The 17,336-nt window shown below is 34.4% G+C and overlaps 1 protein-coding gene, 1 non-coding gene and 1 pseudogene across 2 annotated transcripts; 1 reads left to right on the forward strand and 2 right to left on the reverse strand.

The window, feature by feature from the left end:
* The first annotated feature begins 7,182 nt into the window (after positions 1-7,182).
* On the forward strand, positions 7,183-7,857 carry LOC107628267 (uncharacterized; annotated as a pseudogene).
* Positions 7,858-9,360: 1,503 nt separating this feature from the next.
* On the reverse strand, positions 9,361-11,489 carry LOC107627083 (uncharacterized). The gene is made up of 2 exons (XM_016329949.2): positions 10,124-11,489; positions 9,361-10,043 (listed from the first exon to the last, which is right to left on the reverse strand). Exons 1-2 carry the CDS (start codon positions 11,484-11,486, stop codon positions 9,361-9,363), a joined length of 2,046 nt encoding a protein of 681 aa, XP_016185435.2. The 5' UTR covers positions 11,487-11,489.
* Positions 11,490-15,811: 4,322 nt separating this feature from the next.
* On the reverse strand, positions 15,812-15,919 carry LOC148573435 (small nucleolar RNA R71). Its single transcript, XR_015906663.1, has one exon. It is a non-coding gene; the product is annotated as a small nucleolar RNA R71 (small nucleolar RNA).
* Between the last annotated feature and the right edge of the window lie 1,417 nt (positions 15,920-17,336).

The following is a 17,336-nucleotide window of genomic DNA, read 5'->3' on the forward strand; positions in this document are numbered from 1 at the left end:
CCTTTTATATTTGGGTAATTAGAATTTTTGTGGTATATAAACTGGAATTTGATCATTACCCCCTAATTGAAATTAATTGACCAAATAATTGGCAGTTGATAAATTTTAGAGGAGACTAGAAAGGTCTAAGGAATTAGGGTCTAGTCACACATAGTTTGCCATTAATTAAATCCTACATGATTAAAATAGTTAGTAAGAAAAGTTAATCTGGAAAAATAGATAACTTTGAAACCTTAACTGCCTTCTCCATACTTTACTCCCAATCCATTTACTTTACTATTTTAATTTCTGTACGATTGTTTAATGCTCTTTGAATATTCAAACACTCTTTTCTGTTTGTCTAACTAAGCAAATCTATCAATCATTGTTGCTTAGTCCTTCAATCCTCGCGGGATCGACCCTTACTCACCTGAGGTATTACTTGGTACGACCCGGTGCACTTGCCGGATAGAAAATCCGCACCACTAGGCCATCGCCTTAGCAGCAGGACCAGGGGACAACGATGATGACGACGACTTTCAGTGTCTAGGGTTTTTTGATACATTATTTGATTGTATCATATTCTCTATTATTTGACTTTTTATTTTATTCGTGCACTTGATAATTTAACATATTTGACTTCAATTATTTAGAATTTGACTACTAATTATACAAAAAATAAAAATAAAAAATTATAATTTTACCACTAATGCCATCAAAAGAATATTAAAAAAAATTGAACTTACCATCGGATTCTCTGGCGGAAATATCCGACGGTAAAATGTGGGAACAAAGCAATTTGGCGCCAAGTTTACCGTCGAAAAAAATTCGCTGGTAACTGGCACCCGATATTCATAGCTTAAAAACTAAATCTGCCGCAAGTTACTGATAGACAACAAAATCTAACGATAAATATTACCGGCGAGGTTTATATCGTCAGATTGGAACCGACACAATGCAAAATTTGACGATAAATTTATTACCGCTGGACTAGTTTCATTTTTTCGCCAATAAATCCGACGGTACTTGCGTTTTTCCTGTAGTGATAACTAAGGGTAATTTGGTCATTATATTCATTTTAGTCTCTGTATTTATTTTGAACCAAACAAAATACTAAGACATAATTCAGTCTTGTACATCTTACATCAAACACAATACTGAGACTCAATTAAATCTTTGTCTATCAGTTTTAGTCTCTCTTTCAAACACTATCTAAAAAATGATTTCAAATTTCTATTTAGATTGATTTTATCATACATCCAAGATCAATTTTAAAACATTCGTGCCACAAATTTTTCCCACCTACATTTTTTTAAAAAGAAAATCCCTTTAATTACGTATGATGCTTCACCTAAATTTTTAAAATTTTTTACCAAAGTCTCCTTTACAATAAGGAAACTCCAATTTTTTAAATTTCATTTCATCTCAAAATTTTAAATTTCCCAAATTACATCAAAATATTTAACCACAAACACAAACACAATGCTACTTTTGTTTATGTTGAAAGCTTAATTACTTTATTAGTCATTATACTTTCATCAAAATTTGAATTAAGTCTTTATTATTTAAAAGTTTGTAATTTAATTCTTATACTAAATTAAAACTTTTCTTAGATCCTTTTTAATTATTCGTCTTTATGTTTGACAAAAGATGAACTATGAAATATTTTAAAAGCAAATATTCTAAGATTATTGATTTTCTTAAAAAATAAAATTTAATAAAAACTTAATTACAATTTTTATCCAATATAAAATTTAATTATTTTAAACTATAAATACCTAATTAAGTATTTAATAAAATTATAAAAATTAACAGAATAATTAGACCTATGTTTAATTAATGATTAAAAAAGGATAAAAAAAATTTGATGATAATTTTATATATAATTGTATACATTAAATTTATCTATACAAATTTCCGTCAAACTTTTATCCTCTTATCAAACTTTTTCTTATATTTATTAAACAGATACATAAAAATGGTGCGGAACAATGAATTGATGTATATATATATATATATATATATGTATATATATATATATATATATATGTGCATGGGTCGGGGTTCATGCATCAGGCTAAATTTTTTACATATGAATTATTTTTCTGTGAAATATAAAAATATTTAATTATTTTAATGTTTTACATAATTATAATAGCAACATAATTAATCATTGACGTATTGTTAAAAAAGTTTTAATTATGTAAAAATAAATATTATTAAAGTTTTGTAAAAAAAATATATTTTTTTAATTATGCAAAGACAGAAACATCGCTGATATTTAAAAAGTTTAGGGCCAGTAACTTTTGTATTTTCTGGCCAGCACTTAACCATCAAAATAAAAGTGAGTGATTTTTCACCATTAGATATAATCTCACACCATTAAAAATATTATTAATAGCCACTTAATTGTTACAAAACACCAAAATTGTTGGCCCTAGCATTCCTCTTTAATAAAACTCCACAACATGTATAACACACGCAGTTTGAGTTATTTTTAGAGAATTCACCGCTAGTGACTCAATATATATAAAAAAGTTTTCTCATAGATCATTCGGGTGTGGTATACTGGTATTCCTTTTTCTTTTTGTTTAGATATTTTCCAATGCCATTTTCATGAAGCTGACCTCGGTGTGAGTTATGAGTAATTAATACTTAATAGACTTCATAGTTCTGTAACATTTTACTTTGCTTGCCCAGACTAGATATAAGGTTTTTTTCATCTAAAAAAACAAAGACAATACAATAATATAACAAGCAGATACAATATCTATATTTTTGATCATGCATGCATAAGTATAGAACTATAGATCGATGTGAGTAGAAATTTGGCCCCCTTCAAAAGCATATAGTGATATTTCTGTCCACAAATATTAAATACGAAAACGGTTATAATATCATTTTTTTTTAAAAATTAAGATGATAGAAGAAGTTTATAAATAATTATATATTTGACACGTCCTTTTACATAAAAATTTTTTTATTTTGAGTTTGTCTAAAATTTTACATAAAATTTTTTTTCTTTTTTTATTTCTTATACTAAAATTTTTTATATTTGGTTACAAAGAATCAAATTTTAGACTTTAAATCATAAAAATTCTGATTTTATATCATAATATCTTTTCTTCAAAAAATTTAAATTGACAAAATGAGATACATTATTAATTATATTCCTAACAATAACAATAACATTGAGATAGTAGAAATTAAAAGAGTCGACAATTAAAAAAAAAAAATGTAAATAAAAGGTAACTAACTCAAAAGAATTCGCCTAGATTGTAAAAGATTTCAATATCATTGAAAGGAAACTGCCTAGCTAATAGATAGGGTAGCCCTACAATAATATTAATAATGACCCATGCGAGGATATAATGGCTCTTCTAGGGGCACGCCATTACCACAAATCGAACCAAACAAAAAAGAACCACTACTTCATGCATTTAATTAGGCCTACCAGATCGCAATGAATTACATGGTTATGTTTTGTCTTATATATTTTCTTTCCTTTTGTAAATGGAAACGGATTGGATGATCACCATTCATCACCGTATTACTATTGTAGAAATCTTTATATGCATGCATGATGCATGTATATATTGTAGTGAAACGATATATGATTACGACTCTGAACTAATTTCAGTTGTAATTAACTTAGCTTGTTTTGGATTTCTTTTCAACCAATGCAATGTATGATTGATGATTCAGATCAGATCAATATCAACATTAATATTATGATCCTTTATCTGTATGTATAGTAGTTTTCCGCGCTCGTTTTTTCTTTTCTTTATTGTACTTTATGCCTAAAATGACTTCACCGAAATTAAAGCAAGAGATATAAATTTAGTATATTTATAGCGATAGAGCTAATTAAGAGGCTCTAACTTCTAGGTTAGTATATACTTTTAAGTATGGACTTGAAAAGAACAAAAAAAAAAAAAAAAAAAAAACCAAACCTAGAATAAAAATTTTGAAAGAAATGTGATTCAGGGGCTACGGTGAGAGTTGTTTGTGGCAAACTGCCAAATTCTAGCCACGGTGAGAGTGTTTCGTGACAAATGTGAGACCCTCTCATTTAATATTGTCACGGCCCATAGTTTGGTATTCCTAGTTAATATTTCATGGCTAAATCCCGTTTTTTGGTAGTATATATAGCTGTTGAATGATTGTGTTTTACTAATTTTTATGTCAAAGCGGGCAGTTTTCAACAATTATCTTAAAGAAATTTTATGTACAAGATCTAATATTTAGAAGCAGAACTACTTCTATTGAAACCAATTAAAGAAATACATAAAAAAGGTTTTTTTACCTAAATAAAAAAATCTAATATTATATGAATCTCCGAAATCAATTTTTAATATATGAATATCCTCATTCTATATTTATATAAATCGTCTTAGATGTGATTTAGATTAATTGGTAAAAGGTGGTATTCTAGGACGATTTAAGTTTGAAATTCATTTTTAAAAGGCTTGTGATTTGTCTTAAGATACTGAGCTTGTAAACACTACAAGAAACATAGTTAAAATTGACAAAAAAATTAACCGCAAAGTATAGCACCCTATGACACAAAACTTTATGCTATACTCATAAATCAGAAGTGGTGATTTATGAGTACTCATAAATCAAAACCTTTGTGATTCGTCTTAAGATACTGAGCTTGTGAACACTACAAGAAACACTGTTAAAATTGACAAAAAAAATCAACCGCAAAGTATAGCACCCTATGACACAAAACCTTATGCTATACTCATAAATCAGAAGTGGTGAGGTATTACAACCTCTAGAATGGAAAAGTACATACGTATATTTGAAAGATAATAATATAACTAGTAGCCTGTAAAGAAAGATGACAGAACAAAAATTACATTACGCTCGAAAAGTCAAATGTATATAGAAACGGAAGAAATATATATAAGATTTAAAAGAAATACATAGCAAATACTAGTCTCGACCTACGAAGACAAGGCCGGCTAGAAAGTATAATACAACCCAGAGATATACAAAATACAACCTGTTTCTCCATAAATCAACTTCTAAGAGGGATATACAAGTATGTGTTCAAAAGTGGAGAATGTAAATACACTAAGTACAAAATAAAATTCCAAAAGCAGTCTTCACTTTTCACAGAGAGTCTGGTACATTCAATGAGGTGCGTCATGTCCTGTATTTAAAAATTAACAAAATCCGACAACGGGTGAGAACTCGAAGGTTCCCAATAGTGTAATAAATCCAAATAGAGACTATATAAAAAGATATGAACCCGTTAGACAATCCCAAACTCTAATCAACACAAGGTTCAAGCCTAGGGTTCCACTAATCCCAACAGGGTGACCAGACTAAATCTCAGCTAAATTAGTAATTTTAGATTCTCGACTCTACTCAATACAAGTCATCAGTCATACTAGTGATCTCAATTCTCAACCCGGAGCAAGTGCGATAAGACCACAATCCTTACATCTATCCAGGCAACTCAAATATCAGTCAAATCCATTTCCACCATCCAATCATTCAATCATTAACATTGCATCAAGAACAACCCTCATCGTCACCATCGCTAGTATAAGGAATCTCTCAATTATTCAAACACATACAAAACAATACAAAGAATACACAAATAGAGAGAACAGATAAAGCAAATAGCTCAGATAGCATATAGATACAATTATTCAACAAGGCAAATACAAGATGCACACCTAATCAATACACACAAATACAAATGATGCATGCCTGTCCTACTAGACAGGAGCTCACGCATTGGTTAAACTGCCACAACCTGACACATTCGGTAGCTAGCTTGGATATGGAATACTACAACACTGAGCAAGTGAGACTAAACCTCAACCCTTGCCTCTTACCCGCTTAACCCGGAGCAAGTGGGACAAACCTCAACCCTTGTGTCTTACCCAGGCGGGTGTTTACAAATATCAATTCGGAGAAACCGGGACAAGCCACAACCCTTGCGTCTTACTTTGGTGTCTCAAATCTCAACCTTTAACAAGTGGGACAAACCTCAACCCATGTGTCTTACTCAGGTGTTTCAAGTCTCAACCCAAAGCAAGTGAGACAAACATCAACCCTTGTGTCTTCTCCAGGTGTTTCAAGTCTTAACTCGGAGCAAGTCGGACAAACCTCAACCCTTGCATCTTACCCAAGTGTTTCAAAATTTTACCCGAAGCAAGTGGGACAAACCACCACCCTCGCGTTTTACCCAGGCATGTGTTTAACCGCTTAATCCGGAGCAAGTGGGACAAAGCCGTAACTCTTGCATCATACCCAGTTGCCTCAAATATCAATCCAGAGCAAGCGGGGCAAAGCCGCAACTGTTGCATCTTACCCAGGCAATCAAATACATTCATAGTCTTTCATCAAAATCTCAAGTTATTAGATTTATTATCCCCAATTCTTTACCAATTATTTTAATTCTATTAACTCATGAGTGGGATGAGACCACTGTCCTTACGGCGGATGAGATAAAACCTTCATCCCCGCAATTACACTGCAACCACGAAACAAGTAAGATGAGACCTCTGTCCTTACCTGGTGCAGGTGCCAAAGCAATAACAAATCAGTACGCTAGCAGAATAACACTCAGACCTTGCCAATCTAAGCATTCAATCCATAATCAATCATTATCAGTGTTCATAACACTACAAGAAAAAAAGGCCTATGGCCATGCTTTTTTCTTGCCACGCTTTAAAAGCGTGGCCAAAAGTGGTCAATGGCCATGCTTTTACGAGGGTGGTGATTGATTAGAGATTTGGCTACGTTTTTTTGCTACTCTTAAAAAGCATGGTGAAAGGGGTCTACGGCTTATGAAGGTGGCAAGTGATTCAAGATTTGGCCACGCTTTTTTTGCCACACTTACAAAGCGTAGACAGAGAAAAATAGGCATGCTTTTAAAGTGTGGCGACAGGATTTTGTTATAGTAGTGTTTTGAAAGGTGACCATTTCCTACAACTCTTTTGGCACACTTCAAAAGTGTGGCCAAAAGGTCCTCATAAAAAAAAATAAAATGATGCGTTTTACTTCATAATTCAAAATGCTACATATCTCCTTCATAATTCAAAACCCCCTTTCTCTTCAAAGAACCCAAAATCCTAAAAGCTTCGAAGAACCTCAACCCTCACCCCAACACTCCACAAAGAACCTTTGCGCTCTAAAGAATCATGCTGCCGCAGCTGCGTCAGTGGGGGGGTGTCGCCTTCTTTGGCTTTAGCTGCGACTGAGAAGGAGGGTTTGATGGAGAAGGAGGCTAAGAAGAAGAAGAAAGAGGGATTCAAGAGTATTAGCATGATGGAGAGGTTCAATTGTAGGGTGAGAGATTTGTATGAGATATTGTTAGATGAGAACAGGTGGAAGGGTTTCACGCAGAGCAATGCGAAGATCAGCAAGGAGGTTGGTGGAGAGTTCAGCATCTTCAATGGTTCTATTACCGGAACCAATGTGGAGTTAAAGGAAGCTAAGTTGATCGTTCAGAAATGGAGGTTTGGAAGCTGGTCTAATGGTGTTCATTCTTTGGTATGACCTTGTTCATTTCATTTCATTCTTTTGTTAATGTAGAGATTTGAATGCGTGCGTGTAAATAAAATGGTGATTGAAATTGTTATAGGTAAAGCTTGTGTTGGAGGAGCCTGAACCTGGGGTTACTGTTGTCAAGCTCACACATAATGATGTTCCTAAAGACGATAGGTAAGCCTTTTTTTTTTAATTGAATTGGTTATTGGAAGGTTTGTTTTGAGTTTTTTTTATCAATTTGTTAAATGATATTGTTGTGGTGTGTGTAGGTATGGAAATGCCACTGTGGTGGATAACACGGAGAGAGGGTGAAGGGATCTCATCTTCCAAAGGATACGTGCAGTTTTTGGGTTTGGAATTTGAGATTTTAATTCTTACCAATGTAGGGTTTTTCTTTCCGTTCTTCTTCTAGTGTCATGTGTTATAGAATTTTCACGAATTTTGAATCATTTTAAGTGAGGGGAAAGGTAAAATTTTAATGGATTGACAATTGCATAATTGTTGAACTGTGATGGAGGCTTTGGTTAATCTTGCCAAAAGTGTCTTTCTTAAAAATACTTTCTTTCTGCCTTTGCATCTTCTTCAATGTTCTATGTTGCTTCATATTATTATTTACTACTAAACACTAAAAATCCCTTGTTAAAAAATAAAACCCAAGATCAAAGATAGAAATATTTTCAGAAGATTTAAAAATGTGACAAAAGTTTCTTTATTTGGAGTAAGCCTTTGTCACTTTCTACCTTTCGAGAAGATTCTCGTCAGATAATATTATTGGTGGTTTATTCATCATTTGTTATTCATTCTTGCATGTCATTAACTTGTGCAACATAATGTATATTTGATACTTTCAACGTGACCTGTTAGTATTCTTGCTTGTTGTTGCTATTGGACACTACACCTATTAGAGAAGACTATATGATTCATTGCATATTTTAGGCATAACTTGCGCAGAGAAAAGACAGATAAATTATCTAGAAATTAGTATGCTTTCGAGAACTCGACATCTTAGAGATTCATTTTTAACTGAGTTGTTATGCTGTATTTGGATTTAGACATGGAGTACTAATTTAGAAGTGTTGATTCTTACCCTCCTCCCCCAACTTTGCATATTTTGATTACTGTATGAGTTGCCTGTTCTTTTTTATTTTCTGGAATAGATGATCTATACTCTTTATGCAAAGGGAAGGCTTTCTATGAATTCTAGTTCAACACAAGGCTTGTAAAATTCACAATTGTGCATTTTTAGGTAGAGACTTTTGTTCATTTATACTTAAACTTTTTTAATTCTTAGGCATTTTTGGGGAAAGTGGGCTATTTCATTTGCACTATTGTGTGTTTGATTAGAATAAAGCTCGTAATCATTTAAAAATGATTAAAAAGCATAAATCCTTGCTTGGATAAATTTTCATCATATAGTTAATTTTTTTCTTCTTTGGAATGATTTAATCATGTGGATGTTTGCTACACTGCACCCAGGGAGTTCTTATATTTGCTACGCATAATTTATGGTGTCCATTTTAGCTCATTACATAGTTTTTGATTGCGGATGGCGGCTCATGACGGTGAGCCAAAAATTCACCATAAAGTTATAACGGATGGCGTTGCGAAAAATGGCAGAAATGGCGGATTACCTAAAAAATACACATATATGTACAAAAAAACATGCAAAAAAATTGTAAATATAATAAACTATAAAATCTATCTATATAAGTAACTTTCTAGTCATAAAACATCCAATTAATATAGCAAATATAGTAGCAAATTTAGCAAATAAACATAACATCAAGTTCAAATCATAACTCAAAAGTCATAAGCAAGCCATAAAATAGAAGACACAAAACATAAAAACTATAGATCATCTAGATTCTAGCTCTCATCAAATTCATCCAAATTAACACGATTATTATCATGTCCCTCTCCCCCCTCATCATCCTTTGATTCAGTATCATTGGATTGAATATCCTCTTCTTGTTCTTCTTCATTTTCAGAATCCTCTTCATCTTCAAATTCTGGTTCTTCCTCTTCTACAATTACTGCCTTTCCTTTTCCTTTTTTTGAAGCCTTAGACCCACTTGGTCCACCCTTTGCACCACCTCTTGCAGTTGCAGGTTCTTTTCTTTTTCTATTTTGTTGTCTTCTAGTATTTGTTGTAGGCTCATGTCCTCCCATTGCTTCAAAAATAAGGTTCCAACTCAAAGTGTTGTCATCTTGATGAACCAAATCAGCATCATCATCCACACTATCATCTCGAAAGGTGGCAGTCCCAATTTCTCCCACTAACCACTCATTACACTCATCAATATCATTGAGTGTAATAGGGTCAATTTCATCTTTAAGGTTGTACCTCTCGATGAGTTGTTGGTTATACTTTATGAAGACCAAACTCTCCATCCTTTCATGATCAAGCCTATTTCTTTTCTTAGTATGAATATGCTCAAATATACTCCAATTGCACTCACATCCAGAAGCACTGCAAGTCAAGCTCAAGATCTTGATAGCAAGATCTCGCATGTTTGGAGCTTCATGCCCATATGTCCACCACCAAAATGCTATAAAATTAAAATAAATTTGTCTAAGCCTTTAATCGAACTAAATTTATAAAGCTTTGTAAAATTTATAACAATCTTACCGGGTGAAATCTTTTTCCTTTGAGATTTTGCAAAATCTGATCCAAAAAGTCCATAGCCGGTCTTGTATAGTGCTTGTTCCTCCAATATCTTCTGTTGCACAGCTTGACTTGGCACCAATCTAGTGATACACTCAAACCACCCCTTTGTAACTTCTAAATCCATCTCAATCCGAGGGTTGTCATAAAACAACTCGGGATTTAGAAAATGACCAGCTACATGCAATGGACGATGAAGTTGGCAATTCCATCTGTTGTCAATGATTTTAAAAACATCATTGTACTTGCTCTCATCATTAAGAAATGTTTTCATGATGCATTCCTTTGCCTTCTCCATTGCTTCATAAATATATCCCATTGGTGGCTTTTTCTCTCCATTAACAAGTCTAAGCACCTGAACAAGAGGGCCCATGATCTTAAGGGTGTACTTGACATGATTCCAAAGAGAGGGCATGATAACAATCTTTGTTGCCTCCCTCCCCTTTGCCTCCTTTAACAACTTATTCTTTGCCCATTCATTCGAGGTGAACATTCTTCTCAAATTTCCTTTCTCCTCATAAAGCCTTTCCAAAGAGAGAAATGAAGTGGCAAATCGGGTGACTGCATGCCTTACCAACTCCTTACCATTTGTGAAGTGTCTCAACATAGCTAACGTGCTAGAGTGACTATAAGTGAAGCTAACCAACGAAATGGCCCTTTTTATGGTTTTTTGAATTAATGGTAACTTCCCAGTGTCCTCAAGCATCAAATCCAAACAATGGGCAGCACAAGGAGTCCAAAACAAATTTGGCCTTTTCTCCATCAGCAACTTACCGGGAAGAACATAATTACTCCCATTATCAGTTACAACTTGAACAATGTTGTGCTCACCAATTTCCTTGACAACATCATCAAGAAGTTCAAATAATTTCTCACCAGTCTTTACATAATTAGAAGCATCAATAGACTTCAAAAACATTGTCCTAGTTGGAGAGTTTACAAGAAAATTAATAATGCTCCTTTGCCTTTTATCCATCCAAGTATCTAACATAATAGAGCAACCATACTTTTCCCATTGTTCTTTATGAACCTTCAATAATCCTTTGGTATAATCCAACTCCTCATTAAGCAGCGAAACCCTTAGAGTATGATAACTGGGAGCAGGTAAATTGGGACCAAAGCTTCCAACAGCCCACAACATTTCTTGAAAACTCTTTAACTTTACCGGGTTCAATGGAATCCCAGCTTGGTAGAACCACCGTGCTATGTATCGATGAACTCTATGAACTGCTTCCTTATTACATGCTTCCTTGATGTTCTGCTGCCTTAATTTCTCTCTTTTGTTTCTTGAAATGGCAGTTTCAGGTTTTCTAACAAACAAGTCCATTGGACCTCTCATGCTAGTTGCACCCCCTCTAGCACTACTTGCACCCCCTCTAGCTGCTGCCATTGGAGCTGGATTATGAGGTTCATCAATCCTTTGAGCATCTTCCTTCGACAATCCGAACCCCAAACTCTCTAAGTCAAGTTTCCTAGCATTGACACTCTGTTCTTCGGTGCTTCCCGGGGTGGCACTTTGTCTTCCTCAATTTTTCTGATGGTAATACTCCTATAATTCAGCAATAACATCTTTTGGAACCATTTTACATCCAGCAACATTTCCAGGCTTGATCATTAAGTGCTCTTTTGCCCGTGTGATGCTTCCTTTCATAATTTTTCCACAAAAAGTAAATATGGTGTCATTGGTATTTCCTTCTTCTACCGTACTAATATATTTCCAGCCTGGGTCAACTCTATTGGAATGGACAGGAGCAGCGGGAGCGGGACCAACAGGTGCAGCACCAATAGTAGGACCAGCAGAGGCAGGGGTAGGAGCATTAGAATCAAGGGCTTGTTTAGAAGTGGACATTGTATACTGAATGGAAAAAAATGGAGGAGGAGAAGTGATGAGCGGATAATTTATACGCTTTTTGGCATTATTTTTACATAGTTTTCAGTATAATTTAGTTAGTTTTTAGTATATTTTTATTAGATTTTAAATAAAATTCACATTTTTGGACTTTACTATGAGTTTGTGTATTTTTCTATGATTTCAGGTATTTTCTGGCTGAAATTGAGGGACTTGAGCAAAAATCAGATTCAGAGGTTGAAGAAGGACTGCAGATGCTGCTGGATTCTGACCTCCCTGCACTCAAAGTGGATTTTCTGGAGCTACAGAACTCCAAATGGTGCGCTCTCAATTGAGTTGGAAAGTAGACATCCAGAGTTTTCCAGCAATATATAATAGTCCATACTTTGCCTGAGTTTAGATGACGCAAACTGGCGTTGAACGCCAGTTCCATGCTGCATTCTGGAGTCAAACGCCAGAAACAGGTTGCAAAGTGGAGTTAAACGCCAGAAACAGGTTACAAACTGGCGTTCAACTCCAAGAAAGACCTCTACATGAGTAAAGCTCATTGCTCAGCCCAAGCACACACAAAGTGGGCCCCGGAAGTGGATTTCTGTATTATTTACTCATTTATGCAAACCCTAGTAACTAGTTTAGTATAAATAGGACTTTTTACTATCTTTGTTAAGGATCTTTGATCAGTTTTATGCTATCTTAGACTTTTATGGGGCCTGGACCATTATCACTTATGTATTTTCAAACGGTAGAGTTTCTACACACCATAGATTAAGGTGTGGAGCTCTGCTGTTCCTCATGAATTAATATAAAGTACTACTGTTTTTCTATTCAATTCAAGCTTATTCCTATTCTAAGATATCCATTCGCACCCAAAAACATGATGAATGTGATGATTATGTGACGCTCATCATCATTCTCACATATGAATGCGTGCCTGACAAACACTTCCGTTCTACACGCAAACAAGCTAGAATGAATATCTCTTAGATATCTAATACAGGGGACCGAGTCCGAGATATTAGAATCTTCGTGGTATAAGTTAGAACCCATGGATGGCCATTCTTGAGATCCGGAAAGTCTAAACCTTGTCTGTGGTATTCCGAGTAGGATCTGGGAAGGGATGGCTGTGACGAGCTTCAAACTCGCGAGTGCTGGGCGTAGTGACAGATGCAAAAGGATAGTAAATCCTATTCCAGTATGATCGAGAATCGACAGATGATTAGCCATGCAGTGACAGCGCATTGGACCATTTTTTCACAAAGAGGATGGGATGTAGCCATTGACAACGGTGATGCCCTACATAAAGCTTGCCATGGAAAGGAGTAGGATTGGTTGGATGAAGACAACAGAAAAGCAGAGGTTCAGAGGAACGAAAGCATTTCTATACGCTTATCTGAAACTCTCACCAATGAATTACATAAGTATCTCTATCCTATTTTAATTATCTTTTAGTACACTATAATCTCTTAATACATTTGAATCCGCCTGACTGAGATTTACAAGGTGACCATAGCTTGCTTCAAGCCGACAATCTCCGTGGGATCGACCCTTACTCACGTAAGGTTTATTACTTGGACGACCCAGTGCACTTGCTGGTCAGCTGTGCGAAGTTGTGACAAAGAATTAAGATTATGAACGTGCGTATAAAGTTTTCAGCGCCGTTACCAAGGAATGGAACCGTCACAATTTCCGCGCACCAAGTTTTTGGCGCCGTTGCCGGGGATTGTTCGAGTTTGGACAACTGACGGTTTATCTTGTTGCTCAGATTAGGTAATTTTATTTTATTTTCAAGCTTTTTATGTCTTATTTTCGAAAATAATACAAAAAAAAAAATAAAAAAAAATATTTTTTCCTTTTCATTTTTCCCAAAATAATTTTTGAAAATCCAAAAAAATTTATAAAATCATAAAATGAAAAATATTTTTTTATTTCTTGTTTGAGTCTAGAGTCAAGTTTTAAGTTTGGTGTCAATTGCATCTTTTTGATTTTCTAAAAAAATTATTTTCGAAAATTTCATGCATTGCATTCTTCATGATCTTCAAGTCGTTCTTGGCCAGTCTTCTTGTTTGATCTTCATATTTTCTTGTTTTGTGTCTTTTCTTGTTTTTCATATGCATTCTTGAAACATTAATGTCTAAAGAATAAAAATTTTTAAGTTTGGTGTCTTGCATGTTTTCTTTTCTTGAAAATTTTTCAAAAATAAGTTCTTGGTGTATGTTCATCTTGACATTCAAAGTGTTCTTGGTATTCATCTTGACATTCATAGTGTTCTTGCATGCATCACATGTTTTGATCCAAAATTTTCATGCATTGAGTCTTTTTGATGTTTTTCTCTTTCATCATTAAAAATTCAAAAAAATCAAAAAAATATCTTTCCCTTATTCTATCACAAAATTTCGAAAATTTGGGTTGACTTTTTCAAAAATTTTTCAAAATTAGTTGTTTCTTATGAGTCAAATCAAATTTTCATTTTAAAAACTCTATTTTAATCAAATCTTTTTTATTTTTCTTTCATAGTTTTCGAAAATTTCAAATTGATTTTCGAAAATCTTTTTCTTATTTCTATTTCATATTTTTGAATTTAATACTAACAATTAATGTGATTGATTCAAAGATATTAAGTTGTTACTTGCCTATTAAGAAATGTTCAATCTTTAAATTTTAAAATCATATCTTTTAGTTTCTTGTTAGTCAAGTAATCAACTTTAATTTTCAAAATCAAATCTTTTTAAATTTTTTTTTCAAATCTTTTTCAAAATAAATTTCAATCACATCTTTTTCAAAATCAATTTCAAAATCTTTTCTAACTTATTTTCTAACTTCCTATCTTTTCAAAATTTAATTTTCAAATCTTTTTCAATCAATCTTATCTTTTTGTTTCAATCATATCTTTTTCAAAACTACTTAACTAATTCTCTCTCTCTCTCTAATTTTCGAAAATCCCTTCTCTCTCTTTTTTTAAAATTCCTTTTTAATTAATTAATTGTTTTAAATTTAATTTAATTTAATTTTTCTTTTTAATTTTTGAATTTTAATTCTAATTTTAATTAAAAACAAAAATATTTTTCTTTTCTTTTTATTTAATTTTCGAAATTCTCTCCCCCTCATCTCTTTCTAATTATTTTATTTATTTACTAACACTTCTCTTCATCTAAAAATTCGAACCCTCTCTTCCTCCTGGTGTTCGAATTTCTTTTCTTCTACTCACATAAATGAATCTCTATACTATGACATAGAGGATTCCATATTTTCTTTGTTATTTCCTTCTTTGTCATATGAGCAGGAACAAGGATAAGAACATTCTTGTTGAGGCTGATCCTGAACCTGAAAGGACTCTGAAGAGGAAGCTAAGGGAAGCTAAAGCACAACTCTCTGGAGAAAATCTGACAGAAATTTTTGAAAAAGAAGGAGACATGGCCGAAAATAATAACAATGCAAGGAAGATGCTTGGTGACTTTACTGCACCAAATTCCAATTTACATGGAAGAAGCATCTCAATCCCTGCCATTGGAGCAAACAATTTTGAGCTTAAACCTCAATTAGTTTCTCTGATGCAACAGAACTGCAAGTTTCATGGACTTCCATCAGAAGATCCTTTTCAGTTCTTAACTGAATTCTTGCAGATCTGTGATACTGTTAAGACCAATGGGGTTGATCCCGAGGTCTATAGGCTTATGCTTTTCCCGTTTGCTGTAAGAGACAGAGCTAGAATATGGTTGGACTCTCAACCTAAAGATAGCCTGAACTCTTGGGATAAGCTGGTCACGGCTTTCTTAGCCAAGTTCTTTCCTCCTCAAAAGCTTAGTAAGCTTATAGTGGATATTCAAACCTTCAAACAGAAGGAAGGTGAATCCCTCTATGAAGCTTGGAAGAGATACAAGGAACTGACCAAAAAGTGTCCTTCTGACATGCTTTCAGAATGGACCATCCTGGACACATTCTATGATGGTCTGTCTGAATTATCAAATATGTCATTGGACCATTCTGCAGGTGGATCCATTCACCTAAAGAAAATGCCTGCAGAAGCTCAAGAACTCGTTGACATGGTTGCAAATAACCAGTTCATGTACACTTCTGAAAGAAATCTTGTGAGTAATGGGACGCCTCAGAGGAAGGAAGTTCTTGAAATTGATACTCTGAATGCCATATTGGCTCAGAATAAAATATTAACTTAGCAAGTCAATATGATCTCTCAGAGTCTGAATGGATTGAAGGAATCATCCAACAGTACTAAAGAGGCATCTTCTGAAGAAGAAGCTTATGATCCTGAGAACCCTGCAATAGCAGAGGTGAATTACATGGGTGAACCCTATGGAAACACCTATAATCCCTCATGGAGAAATCATCCAAATTTCTCATGGAAGGATCAACAAAAGCCTCAACAAGGCTTTAGCAATGGTGGACGAAACAGGTTTAGCAATAGCAAGCCTTTTCCATCATCCACTCAGCAAAAGACAGAGAGTTCTGAGCAGAATCCATCTAGCTTAGCAAATATAGTCTCTGATCTATCTAAGGCCACTTTAAGTTTCATGAATGAAACAAGGTCCTCCATTAGAAATTTGGAGGCACAAGTGGGCCAGCTGAGTAAAAGAGTCACTGAAACTCCTCCTAGTACTCTCCCAAGCAATACAGAAGAAAATCCAAAGAGAGAGTGCAAAGCCATTGATATAACCAAAATGGCCGAACCCACAAAAGAGGAGGAGGACGTGAATCCCAGTGAGGAAGACCTCCTGGGACATCCAGTGATCAACAAGGAGTTTCCCTCTGAGGAATCCAAGGAATCTGAGGCTCATCTAGAGACCATAGAGATTCCATTGAACCTCTTTATGCCATTCATGAGCTCTGATGAGTATTCTTCTTCTGAAGAGAATGAAGATGTCACTGAAGAGCAAGTTGCCAAGTACCTTGGTGCAATCATGAAGCTGAATGCCAAGTTATTTGGTAATGAGACTTGGAAAGATGAACCTCCCTTGCTCATCAATGAACTGAGTGATCTGGATCAACTGACATTGCCTCAGAAGAAACAGGATCCTGGAAAGTTCTTAATACCTTGTACCATAGGCACCATGACCTTTGAGAAGGCTCTATGTAACCTTGGGTCAGGGATAAACCTCATGCCACTCTCTGTAATAGAGAAACTGGGAATCTTTGAGGTGCAAGCTGCCAGAATCTCATTAGAGATGGCATACAACTCAAGAAAACAGGCTTATGGACAAGTAGAGGACGTGTTAGTAAAGGTTGAAGGCCTTTACATCCCTGCTGATTTCATAATCCTAGACACAGAGAAGGATGAGGATGAATCCATCATCCTTGGAAGACCCTTCCTAGCCA

The sequence above is a fragment of the Arachis ipaensis genome, chromosome B2 (assembly GCF_059453495.1).
Source record: "Arachis ipaensis isolate K30076 ecotype BB chromosome B2, ASM5945349v1, whole genome shotgun sequence".
In the NCBI taxonomy this organism is placed as follows: domain Eukaryota; kingdom Viridiplantae; phylum Streptophyta; class Magnoliopsida; order Fabales; family Fabaceae; genus Arachis; species Arachis ipaensis.

Coding starts and splice junctions, on each gene's coding strand:
- LOC107627083 (XM_016329949.2), bottom strand. CDS start 11,486: ATGGACTTGTTTGTTAGAAAACCTGAAACTGCCATTTCAAGAAACAAA. Junction 10,044..10,123: donor AAGGAAAAAGATTTCACCCG/GTAAGATTGTTA, acceptor TTAATTTTATAG/CATTTTGGTGGTGGACATAT.